Source organism: Symphalangus syndactylus, chromosome 2 (assembly GCF_028878055.3).
Source record: "Symphalangus syndactylus isolate Jambi chromosome 2, NHGRI_mSymSyn1-v2.1_pri, whole genome shotgun sequence".
Classification (NCBI taxonomy): Eukaryota; Metazoa; Chordata; class Mammalia; order Primates; family Hylobatidae; genus Symphalangus; species Symphalangus syndactylus.
The window spans coordinates 105,975,004-105,990,117 of NC_072424.2; the positions used below are offsets into that span (position 1 = coordinate 105,975,004).

The 15,114-nt window shown below is 35.4% G+C and overlaps 1 protein-coding gene across 11 annotated transcripts in view; it reads right to left on the minus strand.

Annotated features, from left to right (window-relative positions):
- PTPRK (protein tyrosine phosphatase receptor type K) overlaps positions 1-15,114 on the minus strand; it is a 560,116-nt gene that overhangs the window by 251,935 nt on the left and 293,067 nt on the right. For all 11 annotated transcript variants that reach the window (XM_055263595.2, XM_063621231.1, XM_055263606.2 and 8 more), the window contains exon 6: positions 5,672-5,846. In XM_055263595.2, coding sequence (XP_055119570.1) covers positions 5,672-5,846 — 175 coding nt within the window. The remainder of the gene's footprint in view (positions 1-5,671; positions 5,847-15,114) is intronic.

A 15,114-nucleotide genomic window follows, 5' to 3' on the forward strand; every position in this document is an offset into this window, starting at 1 on the left:
CCTGAATTACAAGTAGGTAATATGAATGAGAGGAGACTCCAAATGTTTCTTTTATCATACTCAAGGGGAGCAAAGTAAAATTTTTAAATATGAGAGATTTGGAGACTCCTCCAAATTTGACACATTTGGTATCCACTGGCTGCACGGGCTTTTTTAAATATTTAGGGGTTTTGGGGGGTAAAATTAGTATGTGATTCAGTGTGTTCTGAAATGTTCATTATATTTCAGTTTTTAGAAAACATAGCTGTTTAAATTACATTCTCCAAGATAATTCCAAACTTCCTGTCAAGATGACCAGTTTTCACAAGAGAAGAAAAGGGATCTCAAGTCACCATTAAGAAAAAGGATCTTTATATGAATTCATGAGCCTGAAAGCTGTGCTAGGAAAACTAGTTAAAAATCAATACTGCATGGTATTAAACAGCTTGCTAAAGGTCTCAAGCTAGAAATTCCATGGCCTTTAGTCACCAACTAGCAAAAGTACTCATAAAATATTTTCCATTTCCCAAATGACCTTGCTTCCTATATAAAAACACCAAAAAAATTCAGATTTAATTTTATGTACAAAAAGATTAGAGTACCGGAATAGAATACTGGTCAAATCAATATTATTTTTCAAGTGAAAAATATTTACACTAAACTGAAAAGTCACCCTTAATAGTCCACTTGAGAAAGGAAAGAGTCTGGTTTAGACACTACAATTGTCATCATCACTTCCTTTATGCCAGCAAACTTGACTCCATCTGTAGGTGAGAAGAAATATGTGGTTCATCGCTCATCCCCTACATATGCCAGGGTCAGTCCCACTCCTCTGGTTTCAGCTAAACAATTTTATTTGTTGATTTTGAGAAAAGTACTGAATTTCTTCATGTAAATATTGTTCTAGGTGCTGAAGCAAACAAAGATGAACAAGACAGGCTCTGATAGGACATAAACTACAATTATAGTAAAAGCAAAATCTGAAAAGCTCTAATAGGTTTTGAATGCTTTCCTTCTTCATATGCATAGTAAATAACTGACATAAAGCAAGTGATTCCATGAACAGTTCACCATTGACCAAATAAGCTATGATCCTACTGATTACCTATGACTCATACTGTTACTTGACTTAGTATGGTAACACCCTTCTCCAATAGTACCATATTCCAAACTCTGTATGTCCTTCAAGATTAAGTTGTACCTTCTCTTGACATTATTTCCTCAGTTACTATCTTATCTGAATAAAATAAAGAACTAACCCTGAGTAACACTGTTTATGCTCTGGAGTCCTCTGTACAAAAGCTCTCTACTGGACATACTAGTTGTTTATCCAATAACCAGTGATGCATTATTATTATTATTATTTTGATAGTTGTGGTAGGTACTGCCCTCTTTATCCCTAACTGGATAAGACCAAGGAAGCATGTAGTCATATTTCTCTCCTAAGACTAGGAGGTGGGCCTGGCTTAGGATAGAAGCCAAAATCATAGACTACAAAGTGAAGAATTGGAAAGAACGTGGATCTTTAATGACTTGATCAACAAATCCTGAAGCCTATCCTGTACTACCCAGTCACAAAAGTTAGTAAATATTCTTATGTATAAGCTAGTTTATATTGTCTTACAACAGAAAGTAATGACATCTGTCTGAATTTCTTATGATGTTAAACAACAACTCTGAATAAGGTTGGGTAACTACCCTGAGTAAAGTTAGGTAAAGTGATTGATACTAACCCCCATTTATAGCTAGAGGTCACTATTATTCATTAGGAACAGACTAAAATATTAACTAAATACTTTTGTGTCCGGAGCATTTTGATAATGACTAGTAATTGACACTAAAATTTAAAACTCAAGCCATTAACAATGACAAACCAAAAACTGTGCTTTCAAACTGAAGTACTTAAAATGTAATTGTAGTTTCACAGGTAAAAACGATAGATATAAAAATATAACAATTTGGAATAGAAATTGAGTGCGAGGTGTAGGAATCAGAGAATTTTATAGAAGTTTACTCTCGTCAGCTGGTTCAAGATGTAAGTGGGTCTTCGGTTTAGACAGACGGAAACAGACTGAGGAGATCACAGCTGAGGTGAGGAATGGCAAAATAATCTGTAGCATAATTAGATTACAAAGTTGGTGCTTTTCAGTTTGAAGCTTGGTGCTTTCAGTTTGAAGCTTATAAACACTACTTCAACTTGTATTTCAAATTTTTTACACTTCAATTTTGTAAAACACTGAGCAAAAGTATCTGCTCTTCATCTCATCTCTATAAAAACTTCTTAGTCAATAAAGATTGGTCTCCATAAGCTGAATACATTATCATTATTCAAAATGATCAGGAAGCAATTCTAAAGTCATAGCAAAGTAAATTCTGTTTCTCCGTACTTTTTTTTATTCGTCTGGCTGTGGGAAAACATAGATCAATACTCTTCAGCATGAAAATTTTGCAGTGAAATTTTCATTTGTAACAAACAGCAACAAAAAAGCCTTAAGCATGCCCTGTCACTTTCAGTTTAGGAGAAAATGCACTAATAAACTCTTACCCTTGGGTCATCTTTGACAACAGGCAATACCATGCCAGCTCTTATTAAAGACTATTCATATCACTGCCCCAAAAATTTCCTTTAAAATTACCATCTTTTGTATCCATGTAACAGGATGTCAGCTTTAAAAGTGCCAGTGAGAGACAGGACCTGTCAGCACAGTTAATTCTCAGCACTGTTTCAACACCAGGACAGCTGACCCTCGAGAGTATGTTTTTGGTTAGTAATATTTATTTGGTGGTTATCTCTACAAACAAAAAAACTTATTCCTCTGTATTGGTTTTCAAATAAAACTGCAAGCAAAGTATCACCTGTAAGTATTAAATATAGAACAACCTAAAATGTGTTGAAAGAAAAATAAAATTGCCAAAACTATCAAAATATATTTCTAAAATGATAGCAGACTCTGGATAACAAATTCAAAATGCCATCATCTTTCAACTCAACCTTTCCAACATAAAAATCACAAAACTTATGGCAGGACTTTCTTTAAAAAAAGGAAAAATAAGGCCGGGAGTGGTGGCTCATGCCTGTAATCCCAGCACTTTGGGAGGCTGAGACGGATGGATCACCAAGTCAGGAGTTCAAGACCAGTCTGGCCAACATGGAGAAACCCCCTCTCTACTAAAAATACAAAAGTTAGCTGGGTGTGGTGGCACACACCTGTAGTCTCAGCTACTTGGGAGGTTGAGGCACGAGAATCTCTTGAACCCGGGAGGCAGAGGGGGCAGTAAGCCGAGATCGTGCCACCGCATTGCAGCCTGGGTGACAGAGCGAGATTCTGTCTCAAAAAAAAAAGGTCAAATTTTTCAATGAAATTTAAGGATCCTCTTTCTTATAAATTTTATTGAAATAATTATTAATGTAACAAGTAATACTGCTGGAACAGCCTTGTAATGTAGTTGTCTCCAGGTAAGGAAAACTAGGCTTTGATAAAATAATAAAATCTACTTATCAATTAAGAGAAACAAAAGAGATCTAGTAATGACAAAATGATTCTCTTTTAAAATAAACGGGCAGAAAATGTTCGCACGAAAGAAGGAACTAGACATGTAAAGGGAGCACCTGGATAAAAGCATCAACAGGTCTTCTAAAGTCTTTTGAGAAATACATCAAGAGTGACTTTTCTGGGAAAAAATGTATAGATAACCATATAGAACATACATAACTATGTATTATACATCACTGTTATTCAAAAGCATTCTAGGTACACTATTAAGATATCATCTCCTTCACTGGTTGCAAATTGTGAATGCATATATGATAAAGAAGATCCAGTGAGCGTGATAATTCAATAGCACACCTACATTCCTGTATCCATAGCATATTAATCACCCTGAATATTACCCAAGGACACCTTCAGGCTTTCAAAATTAGGCTCAGGTGAGAGAGATGCTGGAATGGGACTTAACAAAGATGCATGCATGAACATGTGATAAACCGTTTCTCTGCCTAAATACGGAAGTCAAATACTATCATATTTTCTTAATTGAAACTGTGATCTCATGAACTTGTGCAGGTAATATGAGCTGACTATAGAGACATCAGAGAAGTTACACTGAAAATAGTCATATTTAATCTATAAAGTTTTTTTTAAAAAATGAGCCATAGAGTCTTCCAAGACTAAAGTTTACAAGAGGTTGACAGCACCATCCAATAATGGTAATGCGAGGGAAAACTGTAGTGGAAAAGAATGAGCTCACCATTAAGAATCAAGAAACAATGGGTTCTATTCTGGCTGTCAATCATTAGGTTTAATTTGCTCTGGGTAAATTATCATAAAGTCTGAATTTCAAATTTCTTTTCGTTAAAAATATCAAAGGTTAAAGTATTAAAAACAAGACAATATTGAATAATATATGTAAAGATATTTGACGCCAAGCATTATAAAATATGGACATATCTCATATTCTCCTTCCAGCCCGTAGGCCTCGGCATGTGCTGTGTTCTCTGCTTGCTGGTGTTTCTTTCTCTTGCCCCTGACCCTACATCCATACGCCTACTTGGGCAACTTTCTCTCAACCTTCAGATCCTCACTCAAAGAAAACTCACTTGCAAATGCCTTCCATTATACGTTTACAGTCTCAGCCCCAGTTTAGATAATTTTGCTAAAGTCTCTCACACTTCTCCTTGAAGAGACTTAAACAGGTTACGATTATTTTCATTTGTGTCAATATTGATTGATGCTTGATATCCTACTCAACGGAGCTGCTTTACCTCTATATTTTCATACGGCTGAAGTCTCTATTTTTATTTTTAAGCTTTCAGCTCAGTTGTTACCTTCTCAGAGTGGCTATCCAGAACATCTTAACTAAAACATCAACTTCCACCGTTTTGTGTCTATTTTTCCTTCATAGCACATACCATGACTTGATACTACGTTTTTAACACCTGTCTATATAGTCTGCCTAACATAACTCAATATGATGCTCCATGTGGGTAGGGACATTGTATTACATTTACAATTGTATCTCTAATATCTACAACCTAGAACAGTGCTTACAATATAAGAGGGACTCTATACATCTTAAATGAATATAATATGTGTTTTGCACTTGTATTTTTCCAGTATTCACTACAAATATGTACTGATATGTCATAATCCCTGACATTCTTCTAGTAACTTTAGTATCCAAGAATATTAGTGAGGACCGTTTGGTAGTTCTAACTTTCTAAGCTTCTATAAGAGATATGCATCAGTGAAGATTCACCATTGGGTTTTGATATCAGTAAAATTTGTAGGACTACATGGAAATAGAAACTTGGACCTTGACTTCATTGCCACAATGCTTCAAAGAAAAGTAGTATCCGCAGAACTGTTTTAAACGGGAAGAACCAGATCTAAAGTCAAAATACAAACGAGGTGATGACAATGTGGAGTAAGGTATTTGATATATTTAGTCCACTTAGAGCATTATAAAATAGCTTTCTTTCAACGGCAAACACTTACTAGAAACTTCAAAAACTTTACAAACTACAGTCTTAATTTCACCTTCACACATTCTGGGAAATTGTATAATGATATATTTTTATAGTGACTTGACATCAGAAACACTATAGTTTAAAAATCAATCAAAATATCTACGGAGTTGCTTTTGTTCTAATAAAGTCATGCAATTTTGTGAAGTGAAAACAATTTTACCTTACCTCTCACAATAAGTTGAGCAAAATTGGACACACCAGAACCTCGTTCTGACTGAGTTACACAGCGATACAAATCCTGGTCAGTTTTTGTCACTTCTTGCAATCTGAAGGAAGCGGCAAACCTTCTATGATTGATGTTCTTAGTCTGGGCTACTGGTATATCTTCTCCATTTCGTCTCTGCAAACAGAAACCAATCTTTAAAAACAGGTTCTTACCCTTTTCATAAATCTATAAAACATCTTAGCAAGCAATATCTGTGATAAATTATTCTTGTTGCAAAAGATCCACAAATTTTTTCCATTGTCATTCAATCAGGAAAAGGATGTAAGTAAATACTGGTATCCTCAAAAGCAGTGGTCCTTAACCTTTTTGGCACAAGGGACCAGTTTCCTGGAAGACAATTTTTCTACGGAACAGTGAGGGGATTATTTTGGGATGAAACTGTTCCACCTCAAATCATCAGGCATTAGATTCTCACAAGGCGCTCACAGCCTAGATCCCTTGCATTCACAGTTCACAGTAGAGTTCGCGCTCCTATGAGAATCTAATGCCACAGCTGATCTGATAGGAGGCAGAACTCAGGTGGCAATGCTTGCTCACCCACTGCTCACCTCCTGCTGTGTGGCCCTATTCTTGACAGGCCACAGACCAGTACCAGTTTGCAGCCCAGGGGTTGGGGACCCCTGCTCTAAAAGGTGTAGGGCTGAGACACTATGGTAGTAATCTCAGTTCTCCATAAATTGCTACTACGCCAGAGTAAATGAATTAACAGGACAGTTAATGGGTCCAAGGCAAATGATTCATTGCCCCCATGCTCTCAGAGTAATATATACAAGCTTCTTTTAGCCCTTATGCTGTACTGCCTGTGCTGTGGTATGTTTGTCCCCAACAGAAGAGTAAGAGCATTGCCTGTGCATCTCTGTATTCCAAATGTGTAGCATGTGCTGGCCACAGAATGATAATAAACTAATGATGAATAATTTAGAGTCAAACCAAAATCTGTACTCTTTGCAAACAACTCTCTCTTTGGCATTAATGACAGCCAATTTATACATTTTAGAGAATTAGTCAAAAGAGCCTCAACTTTAAAAGCATACCTGTCAAATTTCAAAATGGAATATTGGAAGCCACATTTATGATATCAGCATTTCCCAGACAAGAGTAATAAGCATAAACTAATAGGAAATGACTGAAAAAATTCAACTATAAAAAATTTATAACTTCTGTATGTTCAAATACATCACATATAAAGGGGAAAAAAAAAGCAGTCACAAATAGTGATAAGTTATTTGTCAAGGAAATACCCATCAAGGAATAAATAGCCAGAATACGTAAAGATCTTCTATATGCAATTAGAAAAAAGATAATCAAGTGAACAGGGTATCAAAAAGAGAAAATGTATACGTCTAACAACCAGGAAATGAGATTGCCAATCTAAATTTTAAAACTTCCATATGTCAAAGACAGCAAAAAGGACAAAGAAAACCCACAACCCTGAGAAAGAATTGGTCATGATCCACGACCTCACTTCTTGTTGGTGAAATTCTAACTACCCCTGGTATCTTTCATACTACTTGAAATATCATTTCATAGGGCTATATATGGGAAACAAAAATGATAACAATCCTGTTGGAAGTGTAAACTGCTAGAGTGACTTTAGAAAATGATTTGTTACTATCTAGTAAAGTTGAGGATGCATAAACCTCAGGACCCGGCAATTCTACTTCTAGGTTTCCACATTTGAACCACCAGTGTATATGGGATCAAGGAGATATGCACAAGATGTTGAACTCTAAATTATCTGTTATTGTGAAATATGGAAAATGTCCAAATATTCCTGAGTAGCAAATAAATAAACTGAATTTTATTCATTCAGTAAAATACGATGGGACAGTTAAACTAGGCAAAGAAAAACCAGCAATGTATTGGTAAAATTTGGAACTGTTAGTTCTCCAACAAGAAACATAAAACGCCATCTTGTAGTATTTGTCCATTTCTGCGGTGTAAATACTCCACTATAGCAACTTCAGTTTATCAGTGTGATATCATTCAAAGTTCCTGAAAACTTAACAAATTCCTGGCACTCATTGGTTCCAGCATTCCACTGATTAGTACTACATGTATGCATGTTTAAATGTTAATTTAAAAATTCCTTAAGAATAAGATGACATGAGACAATAATATAAACTGGTAACTTCTATTAAATTAGGGTGGTGGTACATTAATGGCTATTTTATTGTTTTCTATGATTTTTTGTACATTTGAAATTATTTATATTTTTAGAATAAATAATAAAGAGGATACTCTATTGCTTTAATAATTTTCTAAATCCTGGCCAGGCCGGTGGCTCACACCTGTAATCCCAGCACTTTGGGAGGGCAAGGCAGGTGGGTCACGAGGTCAGGAGATCGAGACCATCCTGGGTAACATGGTGAAACCCCGTCTCTACTAAAAATACAAAAAATTAGCTGGGCGCGGTGGCAGGTGCCTGTAGTCCCAGCTACTTGGGAGGCTGAAGCAGGAGAATGGCATGAACGCAGGAGGCGGAGTTTGCAGTGAGCCGAGATCATGCAACTGCACTCCAGCCTGGGCAATAGAGCGAGACTCCATCTCAAAATAATAATAATAATAATAATAATAATAATAATAATAATAATAATTTTCTAAATCCTAAATACATTGTATCTTTAAATACCTTTCTCCATATCTTAAATCATGTCTATGCATATTATGTAGTAAATACATATATGTTTCTGTATATGCATACAAAAATACCTAAGGACATCAAATCCAAATCAGGATTTTGCTACTTTTTATTCATTGCTTTTGTTAATTTTTCTCTGTTTACCAACCTATTTCATGATTTTTGCAGCAAGATCACCCACTCATTCCCTTGGATAATAAGGAACTGAAAAAGCAGCTTATATCCAAAAATACACATCCATAAAATCAGCCAAAACTCTTTCCCTACAAACCACACAAACCAAAAAAAAATCATTATACATGCAAACCTCAGACTGCGTTTTTTTTTTCAATTAGCACATCATTTCCATACAATCTTCCTAATTGGAAGGCCCACCATGACTCCCTGCTCCTTACTTTTGTTATACAACCTCATCTGGGCTTCCTCTAGCTTATCTTTCCAGGTGTGTTCTCAAACTGTCTCCTTGCTCCCTGCCATGTGTATTTCTCAGTTCTTCTGCACGACTAGCCAATTCCCACTGCCTGTACTGACTTCTAAATTCTCTTGCACATGTCCACACCCACTCAAGTCTTTTCACACTATGCCTTTCAAAATCCTTCTCTTGTGAAGAGATTCTGAGTATCCTTAATATTTCCTTCTCAATAATCATTATTCCATCTTTTCACCTTAATTGGCATTCCTCTCACAACACTACTATCTCAAAGGAGGGTACATTTTATGGTACCTTACACCCTCTTTCAGGGACAGCTACCATTTTCCTGGTTCCTAACTTGAAGACAACTCTTCCACTTTCCCACTCAATCACCTCTCAACTTTTGGAATTCCCAGCATGCCCACATATCATTCCCATTACTGGGAATATTCACAGACCAAATTATCCTCCCTAACCCTGTCCTGTGAATATTGCCATTGATCCTCAAACTCACTTTGGCCTCAGTGATACCCAACAGCCTCCTTTACCACCTTACAACATCCAAGTTCCTGTGCTGTGATAGTTTCCTCTTGAATCACAACGGCCCGTGCAATTCAGTCTCTCACTCCTTCAATCCTCTACATTGGCAGTGAGACCTCATTTTGTGACCCTTATCTTTACAGGAGCCATTTCAAAGAGACATTCCCTAGCCTGAAAGGGCTCCATATTCTTTCAACTTTCTATTGTTTATGCATTGCCAATATTGAATTTGCACTATCTTATCAAGTATTCTAAAACTACTGACATTTGCAGAAATCGGTCATTTGTTCTTATGAAAAATGTCTGTGTTATCCAAAAATGGAGATTAAAAACTTGCAGACATTCCTACTTGATTTCCACAGTGACCTGATCTATGGTATCTAGCTCCTTCCCCTCTGCCTCAAGTTCACATTCCATCAGCTCATATATACTCTTTCCTTTCTACTCCTGCTGACAGGGTCATGGATACTGCCTCAAAAACTCTATAAAAGATTATAAAAACTTATTAACTGGCTTTTCTATCTTAAATCTTTTCTACTATGATATATTTATAAATGTCTTTTCATCTGTTTGTATACTGAAATCACTCTGAAGGTAGGGTTTCATGTCTCATTTATATATATTTTTTCCTCCATAATATTTAATATATATTATCTTTAGTGGGTGGCTCAAGTACTCTGTTAAAATGAATTAAATTCACTGAACATTTTAGAGACAAGAGTCACATAAATCCTCCTTAGGCTTTTATAAGTTATAATAAAATACATATTAATCATCAATCCAAATTAATAATAAAGGGAGGTTACAAAAATATTGAATTTCAAAGACACCAAGAGATCACTGACACCAAGCTATTTCAGAAGTAATTATACCACAACTCAGAGAGGCTGAGGGGTATAGTTAAGCTCATCCAGTCAAGATATCACCAAGCTGATATATTACATGATGCTTATGTGTGTGTATTAATATACTAATATAACTATAAATACATATGATTATATAGAATGTATATTATATAATTAATGAGTACAAAAGACATGTGATATTTATTTCTTGAAATAAATAAACAAAATTAACAGTCATAATATTCAGGTTTATCTTCAATAATCATTTAATAAGCACCTCCATGAACCTTATATTATGTTAGCTGTTACTGGTTCTGTGGCTTCTCTCTCTTATGAACTTTTGTGATACAGTCATATCCAATTAAAGTTCAGAAAGATTAGAAATGTGATGCACAGCCTGTTAGCAGGACTAAAATTCAAAACTAGGTTTGATGACCTAAAATCCAGCAGACTTTCTCTTAAACTAAACCAAAGCTGTTATGTTCATTTTGGTTACAGTTCCTATCCAACAAATTGATTATTTGGTATTGAGGTTTAATCAAGGCATCGTTCCAATGGGCTAATACAATCTATATTAGACATTGCTTTCTTTACTTGGCTTCCAATGATTCATCAGAGCTAAAGGTAACAATTTAAAACATGTAAATTCTAGAAGTCAAAAATAATAAATTTTCTTTTTAAAATCCAAAATAATAGGTCTTTACCTGATTACACACCATCAATTTATCAGACTAGGCAGTGCCAGTGAAGGATGATGTAAGAAGTAATGGTAAATTTCTCTCTTATGAAGCAACGTTTGCATATAATTCTCTGCCTTTGTTATGTTTTTCAGTTATAGGCTCTTAATTCTGCTTTGAGTTTTTACATATGATTTCTCCGTTGCAAATGTATACCCACCTCTGAGAAGTACTGAAAAAATGAATCACACAAATATGTGATCTGAGGGATTATAACCTAGCACTACTTTTTTTCCCTGCTTCCCACCCCACCCCCCAATCCATCTCAGGCTTCTGTATTTATTTTGTCTCCAATACAAGTTGCTGGATAAAACTTGTCACTTACCAAGTAACCCTGGGCAAGTCACCGTAATCCTCAATGTTATCACTCCTCTCCTCTACTATACTAAGTAAGCTTCATCATGCACAGTGCATGCAGTGTTCATTTGAGAAGTTCCATTCCTAGTGGAATACAGTGGTAAAAATGGTTGATTCTCCAATATCGATTTCAACCAGCCAGGCTATTAACCAAACACCTTGCCATGTGGTCTACAGACCAGTAGTATCAGCAACAACTGGCAGACTGTTACAAATGCAGAGTCAAGAGATCACTTTAGATATACTGTATCAACATCTGCACTTTAACAAGATCCCTAGGTTATGCATCAAGATATTACACGTGGAGACACACTAGGCCATTAACACTAGGTTAACGTGAGTCTTCTTTCCATTAACAGTGACATGTTTTAAAAATGGGGTGTGGGTCCATATTCTGGCCAAGGAGATATGATAGGAATTGGTCAAGTTATTTCTAAAAAGGTTTCCTCACTTCTAAGGAGACATAAGAAAATGGGTTCCCTTTGCTTTTTCTTACTGTCATGCCTAAACCTGGAAGAGCTGATGCATCACCATAAGGCAGTCCAATCTAAGGGAAATGCTGATGCACTCAGGATGGCATATCAGCTAGAGAGACAGAGTAAATTACTGACCAAATCTCTGAAATGACACCAGCAATTACTAGAGCCCACTTCTCTTTGGACTTTTTGTTAAATGAAATAATACATTTGGTTTTCTATTACTTTCAGCTTGAAAGTATCCTAAAAGAAATACAGTATAATTAAAATATATTATACTTTACTTCAGAGTCTCTTTTCAAAGTTTGAGGAATAAAATCAATCCAGTTTCATTTCAGACTAAAAAGAGCCACACCGACAATACGTGTCGAGATTATTTCAAGCCTACTGACTTGAAAATAATCAAATTACATTTATTTATATATTTATTTCTTCATTGACTTTCCTCAGAACATAATGATATATGATTCTCTCATCTTCTTAAAATTGTAGGACTTAGAAAGAGCCTATTTTCTTATGTTTGATATTTAGGTCCCTGTGAACAGCATCAAGAAGACTGCCTATGAGTTGTCAAAATGAATTCCAAAGTGAATTTGCACAACTACGACCAAGTGAGGCTGACGTGAAATTTACAACATTCCAGCCAAATTAATCCCAAGGAACTGAGAGTTCCTTACTAGAGCTTGTCTGCTCTATAAGATTTGTATGAAATTTTTTCAGTCTCACAGGATGATAAAGATATTATCATCATCACAATCACTATTATTTGAAGAACAAAATAATTCTATAATTCTAAAAACATGAAATCATTTTAAAGACAATTTTAAAGACATGAAAGGATTTCACAGAAAACTTAAATTTAGAAATTTCTAAAATTAAAAAATACTATGTTATTATTTTGAGAGAAGCACTTTTTCTCATTTACGGCCATAGAACTTAATATACTTATTTCATTAGAGTAAGTAAATAGTGTTCTCCTAGAAAAAAATTTGCTGAAATGACAATAAATTCAAAGTATTGACTATCTGGCAATGGAAGGATAGAAGAAGGTAAATGGTATTTGACAGAGAGAGAAAGAGGTGGTGAATATTATAATTCTGAAATAAAGCAGGGTAAAGATGTGCTGGAGATAGCAAATACTAGAATCAGATTAATCAAGTGTAACAAAATATAAAGTCAGCTATTCAACAAGAAAAGGAGTTTCACCCTAGGAAGCATGAGTATCTTTGCAATGGAGAGAAAAGGTGACCAATAAGAGGAGCCACACAGACAGAGCAGGTCAAAGTGACAGAACCATGTCTGCTGGGGATGATACCCAGCTTCTAGCCCTGAAGCAACTATTTGTGAGCTGAACAATTTCTCATTACTTCTCAAATCTCTACCTTTTCATCTAACATCGGATATATGTATTTGTACCCGCTTATTCAACAGAGATGATGAGAATACTCTGTGAGATTACTGTGCAAAAGTATTCATAGCAAATTCTGATCATCACAATATTATGAAGATGATAATCCAAACAAATCTAAGCAAATAATCTGTTTGCTAACTATGTCAGTCTTTTGATGTGTGATCTTGCCTATGCTACAATCTGCAGTTATTTCATTAAACACTAAACTAGGTGACCCTGTGAAGGCATTTTGTGAATGGACTTAAAATCCATAATCTAGTAAATAAGATTACCCTAGATAATCTGAGTGGACTGGATTGAATCAGTTGAAAGGCTTTAAGACCAGGGGTGAGGCTTCTCCAAAGTAGAAGAAATTCTACTAGTGAACAACAGCTTCAGTCTGTGCATGCATGTTTTAGCCTGCCCTCCCCAAGGGCTTGCCCTACAGACTTCAGACTTGCCTAGCAAATCTGCACAAGCACATAAACCAATTCGTTGCAGTAAACCTCTCCAATTTTGTAAATAAAATCCTGCTATATGTAATCTTATAATTATATAGAAATATATATATATATTTCAATAAAATCATATCTATCTCCTACTGGTTCTGCTTTACTTTCTTAAAGCCTGAGGGATGGAGATGATTTTAGGACCAGAAGTGCTTCTAGAGAATCAGATTGTTATGGATGAACTTTCTGATTTGGTTCTGATTCTGGGTTTACTGAAATTTATTTTTCAATCTGATTAGATTTAAAGGTACCTATAACCTCTCTTGTCAGTGGCAAAGAAGACACTACTAGTCCATGACATGATGCAGCAGTAGAGGCATGTAAAATGTCACTATTAGATATACTCCAAATCAAGTATCTATGGAAGGCAAAGTTTTGGTAACCATGTATTTGCTACCTTAGAACATTTTAGTCAAACAAAGAAACAACAAACAAAGAAACATAATGAGATTGGCTGGTTGCTTCAAACTGCACTGTAGAAAGCAGAAATGTGATGCGCATGAGTCCACAACTATAAAACCATGCAATTTAGAGTGAGAGGGAAGATGGGTGAAGTCAGAAGACAAATGCAATGAAACCATCAGATCTGAGGGATTCTGGGAAGCTGATGGCAGTAGCATGGTTTTTTAATCTTTCTGAACCTGCCACATAAAAACAGACAGACTAATAAGAGAGTACAGAAATAGAAGGACTAGACAAAAGTGGGGAAATCCCAGAAATCCCAAAAGGCAAGCTGACGTATTTTAAAACATAACTCAAAGCAACAGAAGAGGGAAATCTGTAAAATCAGGTAAAGTTTCCTGAACCCCACCTCATTTTAAAACTTCAGGAGAACTTATTTCACATAAAAATGAATAACTTAAAAGTATCAAGATCAAACCCCACATACAGATTTTGTAAGATTAAAAGAAAATAAGGAAAATAGTATAATCCTTAGTGTCAATGAAAGTCAGTCAGAAAAATATGTCCGTAAAATAGATCAAAACAACAACATAATATTTCAAGATAAGCTAAAACATATTAAGGAAATGATTCATGAGATGAAACGATATAAACTTAAACAATAAAACTCAGAAATGAAATGACAATTCATGAAAATTAGAAATTAAAGAAATATCATTATTAATTATTAGAAATTATGAGTTCTCACTCGTAAGTGGGAGATGAACAATGACAACAGGTGGACATAGGGAAGGGAACATCACACACTGGGGCCTGTCAGGGGGTAGGGGGCTAGGGGAGAGAGAACATTAGGAGAAATACCTAATGTAGGTGATGGGTTGATGAGTGCAGCAAACCACCATGGCACGTGTATATCTATGTAACAAACCTGCATGTTCTGCACATGTACCCCTGAACTTAAAGTATAATTAAAAAAAAAAAAAAGAAAGAAATACAGAGGGAAAAAAAGAAATTATAAGTAACTACAATAAAGTCAACAGATGATTCCTGAATAATGAGTGAAAAAGGGGTAA